Genomic DNA, 14,825 nt, shown 5'->3' on the forward strand with positions numbered 1-14,825 from the left:
CTGCAATAAAACCTGAACACTGAGGTTTTAGTTTAGGAAAAACACCTCACAGCAAGTCCAAGCAAATATAAATATAAATAAATCTCTCTCTCTCTCTCCTTGGCAGTGCACTGACCGGCCATGCGAAAGCTCGGACGAGTCAGGGCTCATGAGTCGTGGCTCGTGACATGATCGCCTGGCGCCACTACTCCTTTCCAAGCATGCGCATGGCCCCCATGTGCACTGTTATCCGATGCTTGGCTGCTGGGGCGATGCTGGGGCGACTGGGCTCGTGTGCCGCACGACAGAGAGGGCTCTGGGTGCCCGCTGTGGCACGCGGGCCAGAGGTTCGCCACCACTGCTCTAGATAACCACAGACGCTCCTCTGATGGAAAACGTGTGGGGCGGGGGGGATCCCCAGCCTGCCCACGGACACTCCCCATCTGGCCCGTGGAAGCTTGGTGTCCTTTCGTAGGCTCCGTTCCCTCTGCAAGCCCCAGCCAAGGAGTCCTGTGCCACTGATTCCTGGCAGCAGGGCGGTTCCAGCCCTCAGCCCACCCCCTGGGGCCTGGGCAGGGCATGGGCCAGATCCTGATATCCCCAGTCATCACTGGAGCTGCTTTTCCGGGGGACCGCTCAGGGCTTGCCTCTTATTATTATCCACTTCTATTGTGGGTTTCACACTTGCAGAGTGAGAGAAAAAAGAAGAGAGACCAAACCCTGGCGGGTTTTTGGATGAGATTTACAAGATCCATGATGCCGATTACCTATGTGACCCCACATGTATAGCCAATGTGGCTGTTTTGACCTGCACACACGTATTTAAACCTCGTTATGGTTTGTAACGGCCCATTATCGGGAAATTCTGCCGTGCATATTTTTGATACCTTTGTAACCTGCTTAGAGCATGGCTTTCTTGTGCAAAAGTGCTATACAAGTAAACCATGTCGCTGCACCTGCTCCGTGCCTTCCTCCAAGGGGTGCAGGTGAAGCAGCTTTGATAGCTGGGGGGCAAAGGGTGCCACGGGGCATGGCCGCAAGCCCCCTGCCCATCATCCAGCCTGCGGGGGGCTGATGGGGGCAGCGGTAGCCCAGCGTGGCTGGAAGCCTGGGAAGCTCCTAAGCCGTGCTCGGGGAAGACTGCAGCCTGTGCCGGCTGTTCGGAGTAGACCATCTGCTCTCTATTCTCCGCTCCAGGAGTCATCCAACGAAGCCGTGCGCGGAGACAAGCGAGCGCTGCCAGCGCACTGGCAAAAGGGACGTGCGTCCGCGGTGCCAAAGGGGACGTCAGGCCGGGTAATGGAATGCGCCTGTTCGCCTCCATGCTGAATTGATGTTTGTGCTTTTCCATGAACAGATGAAGGCCCTTGGAGGGCTGGGATTACACGGCTGTCTTCTCGGCACTGGACAAGCCCAGTGGAGAGAAACTGGAAACGCCCTGTAGAAACGCACAAGCACAAGCACAGAGAAGGGTTCCTTTCCAGACCGCTTTGCTTATTGGGCAAACTGCGACTGAAGGCTGCTTCTGCTAATTCCCCGGGTTTTGCTGTGGCAACTTGGCAGAACTGCTCGAGGTCTTCGATGGATACCTGGGAAGGCCCTTTCCGTGCAAGCCACGCTGTTCTAGGCCCCCCTTCCCACCCACAGCCGCTCCTGGCCCTGCTGAACGTGTCACAGCCCACCTGGCAACAAGCACTCCCGGAGTTCAGCTCTAAGCCATCAGGATGGATGCAAAGTCTATTTTTATGGATTCAGTTTATGAACGATTATATTTCCCAGACATGGGCTGGTTTTGCACAGTGCAAACCTCTGGATACAAAGCTGAGGCATTGAGCGTTTAATAGCCCGTCTGTCTTAGCCCAGCCTGGAGGGAGAATGTGCGCCTCCTTCTCAGGGTCGCACGCTGCTTGCAGGTATCAAAAGAGCAACAGATGAGCGCTCCCTGGGAGTTTTGTTGCAGCCGTCCCAGCCTGGACCACCGGCATGCTAGCCGAGGATGATGGGAGCTGCGATTCAAGACACCAGGGTGGGGAAGGCTGGTTTTGTTGCAATTCCCAGTGAATAGAAACATAGAAACAGAGCGAGTCAGAAGGGACCTCATGGGCCATCTAGTCTGACCCCAGCTCCGCTCACGACATGCCCACCATGTGCAAGTCCAGCCTCATACCCTTGAACACCCGCACCGATGGGGCTCCAACTTCCTCCCGTGGAAGCCCGTTCTGTATCCTTGGGGTCCTAACTGTCAGGGGTCCTAACCGGCCAGGGCAACTTATTTTATAAAGTTAATGTGTTTTATATTTTTAGTGTTTTATATTTTAACTGATGTTTTGTAAGCCGCCCCGAGGCTTCGGCGAATAGGGCGGCATAGAAATTTTTAAATAAATAAATAAGTGCTTCCTGGCACCCAAATTTACCCTTGGAATGTGGCAGCCTGATCCATAACTGGGACTAGACGGTCCAGACATGAACCACCAATTCCGCCCTGCTTTCATTGGCTTTCTAGATGCTTCCAAGCCCAATCCCTGCAGGTTTTACCCTACATGGCTTGGGATCACAATACTTGACGGAGTGCCTCTCCCAATTGCCCCTCATCTGCACAGCCTTCTTGGCACCTGGTTAAGACCCCCCCCCCCCCAGTTAAGACCCCCTGCACTAACTCCAGATAGTGCATGGAATACGGGATGCAGTTAAAACAATGCTTCTAAATTTCAGTGCGATGTTACGATGGTTTAAACGGGGATTAATATTTTATACTCCTTTTCGTCACATTGTTTGAACTTCTGTACTAGAGAGCGTCAGCGACGGAGTGGCGTACAAAGAAATACAAACCCGACTCCATTTGCATCCGATCGGGTCGGCACCTACGGGGGTTTGATGAGCGGACTGTGCGGGGCTGGGCTGAGCACACTTCTAAGTTTCTCAGCCTCCCATGGAGTCCCGCGGATCCTGTTCGCAGCTGCTGAAGTCCTGGAGAAGCAGCAAGAAAGAGCCAGCTGCGGTGAGGAAGGTCCCAAACTATTTAAGACCAGCACGGGACCCCTGAATTCTGCCAGGAAACCATGGGCGAGCCGTCAAGCCTCCTTCAGCAACGGGTGAGGTTCTGCTTAACCTGGGCTTATGCGTGAGTGGGGGGCCCATTTTGGGGGTGGGAATCCCTCAGATTCCTGGGCTCAGCTCTCCAAGCTCTGCTCGTGTCTGAGCCCGTGGCAGTGCGCCCCCCCCCCCCCCGGGACTGTGCAGCGCCCCCAGGAAAGGGGCCCCATGTGAAAGCTGCACAAGAGTCCCTCAGTCACGTCACACGCAGCAACCTTGGCCTTGCTGATGGAGGAATCTTCCTTCCGCGAGTGTTTGCAGGCTCCTTCGCGGCTCGGCTTGCTTGGCAAGGCCAGGCCAGCCAAGGGTCTAGGGTGGGGACCCTCGGAGCTTCCCCACCAGCCCCTCCCTTGGGAACAGGTGCCTTTCGGAACACGTTTCTATGGATCAAGCCATGAAACGGCATGGGAGGCCTCATCTTTCGGACTTGACCTGCAGGCTACATGCGGGGATGGCATTGCAAGAGAGTGGAGAAACACATGCCGCCCTCGGCTCTCTGGAGGAAGGCCAGGGTGAAAATGGTATTAAGAAGGGCAAAAGCCCTTGGAAGCAAACAAAAGAGGAAACCACAGTTTGTCATTCTTGGAGCCGAGTCACACACTTCTGCTGTCCCACCCAGGTCTCAATTCTTATGTCAGACTCTGAATCCTGAGTCGGGTCATGCAAAATATCCAAATTGGACCTCACTGAAGTTTTCCAGATTCCATGTCAAAACTCATTCCCAGCTGAGTGTGGGTGAGATTACAAGCTTTGCGCTTTTTTTTTGGTTTTGCTTTCCTTTCGTAGTGAAAAATTGTGTGAATTTTCCTTTCTATTGTTCTTAACATAGGCCTCAACTCGGCATGTCCTTGAAAAGCAATGATTCTTCTGTCACTGATTAAAGTTTGTTCACATTCTGCAGAAATATACATCTTTTGATGCACATTTTGCAAATTTTTGAGTCTGCGAAACTATGTACAAGCTTGGAAATGGACAAATGTTGACCACACCAGTCCACGAAGATGCAAGCTGGGTCAATCCAAGAAAAAAAGAAAACCAACTGGAATGAATTTTTCTTTCTTTCTTTTCTTTCTTTCTTTCTTTCTTTCTTTCTTATTAATTAATTAATTAATTAATTAATTAATTAAAACATTTTTATGCCGCCCCATTCGCCGAAGCCTCGGGGCGGCTTACAACATAGAATGAATTTCTTATGCCTCTCTAATCCCGGCTGACAGCAATTTCCCATCACAAAACCAACAAACTACATGCTCTTTCTTGTCTTTATTACGGATGGATGTCTTTTGTTTGTAAACAATTCTTGTGCATTTTGCTCAATCATTTTCCAGACATATGTTATTCATTGTGAATCATCTGTTGTGAAAACATATACGCAACCACAAGTAATTGTGAAATGATTCCTTTCTCTCTTTGGCTTTGCATTCCTAAATCCAACGTTGACTGAAAGATTCCTTTGTGCCAAAGGGATGGATGGCATCTGGCAACTTGAGCGGAGAGCGGTTGCGCCTGCAACTCAATCTTGTGAGAAAAAGGGAAAGCGGACAAGCCAGTCCCTAAAGCAAGTTTGCGGAGCCTTTTCCCAAGGGCCATGTTCAATTTCGGAGCCGTTCTCGGGGGCCAGGGTGCAGCAGTGGGCGGGGCAGGCCAGCCAAAGGGGCGTGGCCAAGGTGGCTTGTCGCTTAAAGCTCTTATGGCCAAGAGCTCGGTCTTAGAGAAGATATTGGGGAGGGGAAGCGCCGGGAAGCCACCCCACCATCAGCAGCTTGGGGAAAAGCTGTGGGGCCCAGGAAGGGTAACAGGGCTCCACTGGGAAGCCTGGAGGGCGAGCTGGGACTCCAGCAGGGCCAGAGTTGGTGCTTCTGAGCCCCGAGATGCGGAGCACCTGCCTCGAAGCCGCATCAGCGTCCTCACAGCCCATGGGAAACCACAGACCTTGGCCACACCTCCCTCCCTCCCTGGAATGCTCAAGTTAGCACATCATGTAGACAGTGCAATGCCTTCCCGATTTAATGCTGGCAGGGGCCATTCAGACAGCTCTTTTGCCCGCATCCCCCAGCTCATTCTCTCCACTTCCAGAGTTTTGAGATGTTCCTTTTCAATTCATTTTTTCTCAATTGCATGCAGATTATATGCATGGCTTTGGGTGCTGTGGAAAATGAAGTGCTTTTAGCAGCTAGCACTGTACTATATTGACTAGATCCCAGCCATGACTTTCTGAGGAGCATTATTAGCTTATCTGAAAGGATCTGGGTGGATGCAGTGGGAGCCGATGACAACTCAAAGGTCAGGGGCTACGTGCTCGAAAAAGACACGGGCACCGGGGCTCAGACCAGTGCCACAGGGTTTGGGATTCAGCTACAGGCCATTCAGTGTAATTGTTACGCTTGGAGACCAAAAACCTGCAAATCGGTTTATACGGAAGTGGCCATTTTTTAATTTCTAGGAGGGTGCACTTGACGGTGCCGCCCATCTGGCAAAGGGCTGAAGCGCTGAGAGTGCAGAACTGTGGACCTGGGTTCCAGGGAGGCTCTCTTGAGCGACTCTGGGCAAGCCACCGACTCAGTCGTGCCTACCTCACAGGGTTGTTGTGAAGATAAACTGGAGAGGATGCCCAGGCAGCTGCCTCGGGTTCCTTGCATGCAGAAGATGTTGGGGGGGGGGGGGCAGCAATAATTAACGTAAGGAAACAACTCATTGTTTTTTTTTAATGTTGATGTTTATGTTAATGAACATGGAAACTAAATTAAGGGTACAGATCCCCCCCCCATTCATAGTTTTCCATCCGAGGTCCCAGGAGGGTTCAAACACACGTGCCCCTTCAGGTGGATCCTGATTTTCTCTAGCTGGGAGTGCTGAGAGCAAAGCAGGCTGGCCTTGATTCGAACTTGTGGTGTACACAGCACAAATGTTGTTGTTTGCACTTAAACGGAGGCTGCCCCAACTGGGGAAACCCCCCCTCCCCACATGGGTCTCTGCAGGTGTCTGCGGACAGGTGCTCTCCAGAGAATTATTCTGGATGCTGCTTAGCACCTGGCTCACGAGGAGGCCCAGCTCTGCCGCCTTCTAGCCTCCTGATTTTCAGCACAAGAAAGAGTTGCAGGCGTATTTCCATGAATGGGGTGGGGAGAAGGGGCATGTCAGAACTGACACTCCGAGGTAGCACGTGGTCAGGGTAGGGCTGTACCATCAAACACGGCCAGCTGGTCCTCCGCTGAAGCCAAGAATGGCTGGGATGCAGACTCGGCCTTCTGGAAGCCTCTGCTCGCGTTGCCTGTGGATTTCCAGGCCAACTGCCACGATCTGCGGGAAGCGGGAACTTCCAGTGGGGGCGCTCCGGGCCCCTGTGCCCCCCCCCAGAGAAGCATGGAGGGGAAAACCGGGAGGTATGGGAGTTAAGCTAGACTTCAAAAGACTGGCTCACTTCGCATCATGGCTTTGGTGCGAGCTGCCCCGACTTTACACAAGCCTTCCACGCGGGCGATTGTGTGAGAGGAGACATAACACTTCATAAAATGGAACTGGGGAATTCTCAAGGAAGGCTGACCACCCAATGCCCCTCCGAGTCCCCTCTAACCTTTTCCTTCAGCTGCCTCAGTAAAATACCAGTTACCTCCTTTAGAAGTACAGGACTCGTTTTAACACATTTAACAGAAAGCAGGGATATGCTACCAGCTGCGGAATTCAACTTTCTTTTTTCCCCTCTGTATCTGAAAAGAACAAGTTCCTAGTCCACATGTCTTTGGCGTAATGCCTGAGGATGTGTGGGCAAGACGTGGTGAATTCTCCGAAGACTGAATAAGGTCGCAAGCGGTCAGGGGAGAGGGCAGGCCGGCCTTCAGTGCCCGGTGATTAGCTGAAGCAGCAGAAATTATTCTAATAGTAAAACTGTGGAATAAATTATGCAAAAGATCAACTGTGCAAATCAGAATAATTTATATCAGTCGCAAAATCCAAGCTTTTCTTGGTGTTGATTTTTAAAAAAATGGCAGAGTATATGCCCCTCCGTAGCCCCGAGTGCCTCCGGTTTCGTTCGGAAATGGCTTGCGAATCGCCTCGTGGGCCAGAACCGGTTATTCCAAACTTCCATCCTTAGGGCCACTCCGAGCCATCAAAGGCGGCATAAGCATTCAGCCTATGCAAAGTGTTTCAAATGAACACGAACTGTCATATCCTCCCGCAAGGCACTCTGGGAGCGTTTGGGATGCCGGGAGGCTCCCGCAACACATCCTTTGAGGGGGGCAAAGCAAAGGGAGCACGGGCTGACGAGAAGCGATCCCCGAGCAGCTCTGTCGAGAGCAGTTGTCGTCGTTGCTGGCGCCACACCAAAGTCCTCGCTCAGCAAAGAGCTCCTCCACCCCTGGAGTTGAGCTCGCCTGCAAAAGGGGAAGGCGGAAAAGGCTTGTCCCTGAGGCATTCAGCTCCCCGAAGGGCCGGAACGGGTTTCATCCTGCTGTCGAGGGATCTCCAACGCAGATTTTACAACACACTGGATTCTTTTGAGGGGGAAGCGATGCCCCTTGGCATAAGAGCAGGGGGATTTTGAACACAAGCCTTCAGGCCTCCAAAGAACAGCTGCGATCCTACACAGATGTCCCAGGAGTAAAGCAAATTAGAAGGAGTGGGGCAGATTCCTAGGCACGCTGGTTACCGCTGGGCAGCGAGAGCAAGTCAGACACAGATCTCTGCGTCCTCATGCCTGGAATTTAAGGAAGAGCGTGAGGGTCAACCCACCCCGCTGTTTTCATGGACGGTGTCAACACGACCAGGCGGGGTTGTGTGGGTGCTTCGACACAGTTGTGGAAGCAGCAAGTTCCCTGGTGTGGCTGGGGAGAGTGATGACCTTCCTGGCACCGGGCGTCCCCCCATCTTCAGCCGCATGGGAGGACGTGGACCTGCCTCAGAGGGTCTTCACCTTACACTGGTGGACCACGGGCATCTTCTACAGGGGCCTGGTGGGCCAGCCCTCAACGCTGCTGAAACAGGAGAGGTAAGGAAGTGCAAGCTGATGGTTTTGGGGGAGGCGGAAGGGGCCAGTGCAAATGTCGGGCGACCTGGGTGGAGGCTTAGGCTACCACGCTGGCGTGACACCCTAATGCCTCTCTTCCGCGTTGGCGTTGGCCGCTTCCCGTGCTCAAAAGATTCCAGCAGGGCCTCTCCGGGATGCAGTGGCCAGCAGCAGCAAGAGCACCATCTCAGTGGAGGAGTTGGTCCGCAGCAGTGGAAACAGCTGAGGCAGCTCGATCAGAAGGGAGTGCAGAGGATAGGTCTCCGAATACGCTGGGCTTCATCTCCCCAGATTCCTGACCAAGGGCCAGGCTCGCAGGGGCTTCTGAAAGCTGAAATCTGGCACCTCTGGTGGTCCATCTTCAGCTTATCCTTGCTTTGACGCCTTCATCTAGGCCTCCACAAACAGCACTCTACCCTTCCCTTCAGTCTTGGGGCACACCTATGGGGCAGAAAGGATCTGGGGTAAGCGCCACCTGCTCTTCCCCAGGGAATTTTAATTTTGTGATGGGAGGAGGACGCCCAGCAGGCTCACGAGACTGCAGCTCCCAGGATTCCTTGGTGGTGGGGAAAACACGACAGTCGAACTGGTGGAAAGCCAGCGTAAGGTTGATGTTAAGTTGGAGCCCCCGCCTAGCTGCGGCACCCCTCCACCTGCACTAAATCCCTTCTCATGGCGTTTCGGGCTCTGCTTGGACAAAGGGCCCTTCCTGACTTCCTTTTCACTGGCGAGTTGTTAAACTGAGTCATCCCCCCCCCTCAAAAAAAAGCTGTGTAGATGGAATATTTCCCATCAGTTTCTGTAGGAATATGCAGCAACATGTCTTTAGAGAGCTGGATCTGAATCAAAGGAGCAGAGATGCAGGCTCTCCAAAGAAGCCCGTACAACCATCAAGGGGTTCCCCCTGACCTCACCCTGTCCTGGCGGCTGTACCACGTCGCCAAAACCAGCGACAAAGAGGCCAGAACCCTGGACGGCCCACAAAGGGTGTGGATGGCTCGTCGCACCAAAGGACAACGGGGCTCAACCTTCAATCTCTTGGGGCACAGTAAGGCACCCAGATAGTTTCCTTCCGCTTCTTTTGTGCTGTGTATAAACTCAAGATGCCGCTGGGACATCCGTGTAAACTCTGGGTCTCTCCTTCGTTTTCGGATAGGTACCGTGAGCCGGGAGATCTGTGCCCTATCGACCCCTTGGCACAGCAGACCGTGCGGAAAGGTGAGCGGCAGGGCGGCTGGCCCGTATTTTTCCATAGAATTTGGGCTCCCTGCTCCAACAAACAGGGGAAAACTCGGCAGGGCTTTGATGTTCAGCGATCAGCTGAGCCATCTTTCGAACACTCTGTGCGTTGGGGGAACCTCTTACTTGGATAACTGCCCAGCTGCTTTTCCATTCACATCACGGTCTCCTTCTCTTCTTCCACCAGCCCCATCGGCCTGTCTCCGCTGTAGAGTCCCGATCCGTTGAGGTGCTCCTCGTCTTTGTTGTATTGTTCTGGCCCAGAAGAAGGCATGGAATTCTCTGAAATGGAGCCGTTCTTGACGTAGCCGGGCAAGCTCCGATGTCCATTGAGGGCACCTGGAATGAGCTTTGTGTTGAGATGGAGGGCGATTCCCCCTCTGCTGGTGACGTTGGTGACGCTGGTGTGGGACACCATCGGCCCGTAGCTGTAGGTGGTGCTCCCGCTGCGAGCCTTCCTTTTAAAGTCCAGCGCTAGCGTCCACCTGCTCCAGGACTTCTTTATTTCTGCTTGGACCTGATCAGAAAGAGAAAGGTGAGTTACTATATTGTGGGCCACAGTGGAAGAACTTGCGGACGGTGCCATTCCAAAAGCCACTTTGTCTCTAACCGATCGTCCGAGTTTTTTATGAGACTCCATGTGGGCCGAGGCCAATGGCTCTGAGATACACCCTGAAAGAAATTTTGCCCTGCCACTGGTCTAAAGAAATCGGGTTCAATTCGGAGCATTTGAATCAAGTCATTGTTTCAGGGGTTGGCACAATCGGTATACTTTGGCATAGCTTTAAATCGATGTCTTTGACACCGCGTTCTCTTTGTCTTTGGATGTCTTATCTGTCAAAGACATCAATCTGTCCTGCAGCGGTCCTCTCCTGTATTTGCATTAATAAGAATAATAAAAATAGTTTAAACATTTTCCCCAGTCAGTTGGGATTTTCAAAATAAAATGTTTGTTTACTTAATCCAGGAATGGATTCAAGATTGCAATCCAGTGGGAATGTGGCTAGACTTAGCACATTCCTTCCTGGCTTACTCCTCCTGGAGGGAACAGTGCCTCCTTCTCAGATCAGGGCCCGCTTCCTTCCCCTGGCCCATCTCGGTCGCCATCTCCTTCGATCAGACTCAGGCGGCTGAGTCCTGAAGCAATGCCTGGGGAGACGAGGGCCATTTGCTCCTTCCCAGAGTCCCGGCACGGTTTGGCCTTCAGCTCCCATCACCCCTGGCCGGCACCACCTCCCGCTTCACCTGGTCCGGCTGGCCGGACGTGAGGGCTGCACAGGCGTCCAACACCGGAGGAGGGTGCGAGGAAGGGCCGGGCCAAGCCCTGTGGGATCCATCCCTCCAGCATCTGTGGGCTTTCTCTCAGGCCTGGCCCGATCCTGCCAGAAAGGCCAGCTGAAAGGAAGCCCATGCCCGCTTGCAGATCTCTGGCTGCGTGATGGGACACCTTTCTGGTCAGGAGGACGGTGCGGAAGCGGGGCCCCTTTCCAGGGAGCAACCTTTGTCTGTGGAAGAGGGATTCTGGCTGTGGCCTGTGAAGCTGGATTCCCAGCGGGAACCCCAAGAAGGCTGGGGGTGCTCATGGGGAACTTGGACTCGGGGCCTCTGCAGAGTGGACTGGAGTCCGGGGAGCCGAGCCCAGGGATCCGACAGATCCCCTCCATCCCAAACAGACCCCTTCCTGCTTCTGGGGCTCGGGAGGGCAAAGACTTAAAGGAGAATCAATGAAAACACCAGCACAGAACATTTAAAATTGGTTTGTGAGGGGAATCCAATGAGGGCTGTGAATAAGACGGATTTTAACGATCCAACCTCCCAGGCTCCGTTTCACAAGGCCTGGGCTGCCGCCAGCCGCTCTGGCGCATTGAGCCAGCTCATGCGCTTCTGCCTCTCCGATGGAGCGCAATTTGTGCTCTTAAAAGACAAAAGTGAGATTCCTGGGGATATTTGTGTTGATTTACAAGGAATGTCACCTCGGGAACACCTTCCTTAGTTCCTACCAATTGTGCACGGAACTTTGGTTTGCACACGATTTTCAAGTGAAGCGTTTTCAGGGGCCAATTCGTGCCATGCGGGCAAAATAAAACCATGTCCGCCCGTTGCATGAATTTGCACAAACCGTGCAAGCAGCACAATCTCCGCGTGCTTTCTTAGCATCTGATTTGCAAGCATGTGCAAACCGGGGCTCATCTTAGCCCACTTAGCAAGATGGCATCTCCAACGGGTGGGACTTGCACATTTGTAATAAAAAATAACAGCAGCAGCAGGATCAACAATTCACTTCAAAGGAGACCGGAGCATCAGGGACAGGGCTGTAAATACATCCCACAGGAGGGCATTTCGCAAAACTGGGGCCACAACAGAAAAGGCCCTGTCTCTTGTCAACCAAATAGACTTCGGGTCAAGTGGTCTCTGGAGGTCACCTTAAGGCCTCCTTCTCCTTCTTGGCTTTTCGGTGGCATTTTAGCAGCCTTGATTACCAGGCGGCACAGGTGGAAGAAGCGGGTGGACGTGGTGAAGTGTAGGTTGTGATTAGAGAGAGACAGATGCGCTTCATGCGCAGGGTTTCAGTGCTGAACTGGCATGTCGGAGTTTAAATCCATAGGTGACCATGCAGAGTTTTAGAAGGCATGAGAGATCATGGGTAAAATATATCACAGTGGGATCAAGCAGGCCGACCGGGTTAAAGCTACAGTGACTGCCCTTTCTTGCAATTTCAAAAATCACAGCAGGCAAAGCTTGACTTTCTCCCTGATGTGCCGCCTTTATATATGCAAGGAGATACTTTTCTCTTTGCTTTTCAAAAGAGGAAACATTTGAAACTTTCCGCCTGCTCCCCGTTTTGTTTCGGCATCGCTCCACCCCGACCCTGGCAGTTTGGAGTTGCCAGGACAGAGATACCACCCAGGGCTGCTGGCCCCAAGAAACTCACCTCCCCGTTGCAGAAACAATAGATAATGGCGACAAAAAATCCCTAGGAGAAAAAGAGGAAAAGGATGCATTAATATCGCTCCGGCACAGTCTTGATTCCACAAAGGGAGCTGCAGCTGTGGAATTAGACGTGCTGAGCAGGGAGGCTACGGAGGGACATTTGGACGGGTTTGGTCATAGGGTCACCGTAAGTGGGACACGACTCAGAAACACAGAAGCAGAGCGAGTCAGAAGGGGTCTCCCGGGCCATCTAGTCTGACCCACCATGTGCACGTCCCGAGTGACTTGATGGCACAGAGCAACAACAACATAATCTGAAACTCCGTGGCAGAGAAGCTGCCTTCCAAGACACTCCCCCCTTCTTGGCTTCTTTTCCTGGAGATGGGGGCACCAAGAAGCACTGCCATTACTCAATCCCATAATAGCCCCATTGGGGCCCCCCCCCCCCCCCGGATGCTTTGGCTCCGCCAAAACAGAGGCAACCCGTCACCAAAGAAGAAGGCCGTGTGGGCACAACAGTTTGCACGTGTTCATTGCGTGGGAAGACGCAAACTTATAAACGAGAAATAATTATTGTTATGATCACATGGCCTTTACTTCCCACCCTTGTGAGGAGCCCAAGGTTGCTCACAGTCTGATTTTATCCTCACAACAGCCTTGTGAGGTAGGACAGGGTGCGGGTGAGTGAGTGACTGGCCCAAAGGCATCCAGGAGCTTCATGGCAAAGTGGGGAGCCGTGCCTGGATCTGCCAGGGCCCCCGTCCAACACCCCCCCCCACCACGCCGCCCGGCTCTCCTCTTGGCGGCCAGGTGACTACCACGTGCTTGCGTATTTAGGTGCTCACTGCAGGCTCCCCATCCTGGAGCCACATGTGGAGGGGACACCCCTTCAAAGAAGGGACCGCCTTCTAGAAAGAGGCACAGCTGGTCTACAGGAGAGTTGTGGGAACCCGGAAAGGCAGAGCTCAGGGCTGGCCCAGAGTCTGCTCCGGAGCCCAAGGTCCACAGAGGTCCAACGGCCACACTCAAACATGGACAGTCCGGGAGGTGTCCTTCAGAGGACTGCCCGGGTATGAGGAGGACCGCTTTCCCACAGGGTTAAAACCAGGTGCACACAGACCGGGTGCTTAGACTGGACGTCTCCCACCTGGAAGCACCCAGAGATAATTAGCATTTTCCACCCTTAACAGGATGGGAGGAGGAGGAGAAAGGGATGGTGAAGGAGATGTGATGGAAATATAAAGGAGAAATCGGGGATCGAGGCGAAGTGTGCAGGGGAGTTAAGAGGGCTGACAGCTCAGAGTGGATCCCTACCTTGCAGTCATCATTAATGGCAAGCAAACCTGTTCAGAAGTGCCTCACCGATCGTGGGTATGTTTAGAGTTCCTTTGCAAAATGCTAAATTGTTTCACCGTTCCTCCAGGCCCCCCTGTCCTCCACCATCCCTCGGAGTCTACCCAAGCTCCCTCCAACTGCTTCAGTGCCTCCATCCAGCCCCCTCATCCTCTGCCGTCCCCTCCTTCTTTTGCCATCTATTGTGCCCAGCATCAGGGTCTCCTCCAGGGAGTCCTTCCTTCTCATTTGGTGGCCAAAGTATCTGAGCTTCATCTTCAGGATCTGGCCTTCCAAAGAGCAGTCGGGGTGGATCTCCTCTAGGACTGACCGGTTTGATCTCACACACTATATGCCTGACGTTGCGATTTGTTCACCCTTAAGTTACCCTCCCCTCAGTCCTTCACAATCAAATATTAATTTCAACATGGAAATTGGGCAGGGCTGGACAGCAACACAAACACACGAGTCTTTGCATTTGTTGGACCTGAAACGGGGAGTTGATTTCCAAAGCAAACCTTGGAGGATGCCCCATACCTGGAAAGAGTTGAAGAGCATTTCATAGTGCATCTGAATTTGCCAAAGGATCCCTGATATTTCCGTGTATGGCATAGCCATAAAAACTACATAATGAACTCCAAAGAGAGGCATAAGGACCAGAGTCGATTTCAGCAGCTTCCTGGAAGGGAGGGGAAGGGGAGAGCGTTACTGGCAACGAACGGAACAAGAGTCCTGGTGAAGGATCGGGCCCATGCAAACCCAAGCCGGGCCAGTGCCAAGCCGCATGCTTGCTCCGCCAGCCACGCACCATTGTGCTCTCCGCAACGAGCCCCTCTCTCCCCCCCACCCATTGCTGCATCCATGGCAAGCGCTTTGCCGTTCCTGAAATGTTAGCGAAGGGCCAACACACCCCCCCCCGGTCTGCCGTCCCCGATCAGAAGAGTAACTTTTGGGGCACATTAAGCATTTCCCCTACGGGAAGCAAACGGGAGTTCTGCTGCCCTGGTGCAAAACGCATTTTCTTGGGAATAAGCCCCATTTCTTGTAGCAAAGGGAAAGGTGTATTTTTAGGGGGGAAAAAATAAGATGAGCATCTGTAAACATGCATACTGTCTGTGGCTCTTCCAAGGGGGCCCCTTCCCAGGGAAGTCTGGTGGGGGGGCTACTCGGAGGGGGATCTTTTCTGTTGTGGCACCTCATCCGTAGTACGTGCGTCCCCGGTGGCTGCAGTGGTCTCCTCTAATGG

The 14,825-nt window shown here is 53.0% G+C and overlaps 1 protein-coding gene across 2 annotated transcripts in view; it reads right to left on the reverse strand.

The window, feature by feature from the left end:
* Positions 1–4,320: 4,320 nt before the first annotated feature.
* PTH1R (parathyroid hormone 1 receptor) overlaps positions 4,321–14,825 on the reverse strand; it is a 123,310-nt gene continuing 112,805 nt past the window's right edge. The window contains exons 11-14 of one of the 2 annotated variants that reach the window (XM_044425188.1): positions 14,117–14,258; positions 12,249–12,290; positions 9,443–9,833; positions 4,321–8,518 (exon numbers count right to left, since the gene is read on the reverse strand). In XM_044425188.1, coding sequence (XP_044281123.1) covers positions 9,471–9,833; positions 12,249–12,290; positions 14,117–14,258 — 547 coding nt within the window. In that variant the 3' untranslated portion in view covers positions 4,321–8,518; positions 9,443–9,470. Of the gene's footprint in view, positions 8,519–9,174; positions 9,834–12,248; positions 12,291–14,116; positions 14,259–14,825 lie in introns of those variants that run through there. The other variant, XM_044425189.1, reaches the window with a different exon arrangement.

Source organism: Varanus komodoensis, unplaced genomic scaffold (assembly GCF_004798865.1).
Source record: "Varanus komodoensis strain SLA01 unplaced genomic scaffold, ASM479886v1 scaffold15, whole genome shotgun sequence".
NCBI classification, from domain to species: domain Eukaryota; kingdom Metazoa; phylum Chordata; class Lepidosauria; order Squamata; family Varanidae; genus Varanus; species Varanus komodoensis.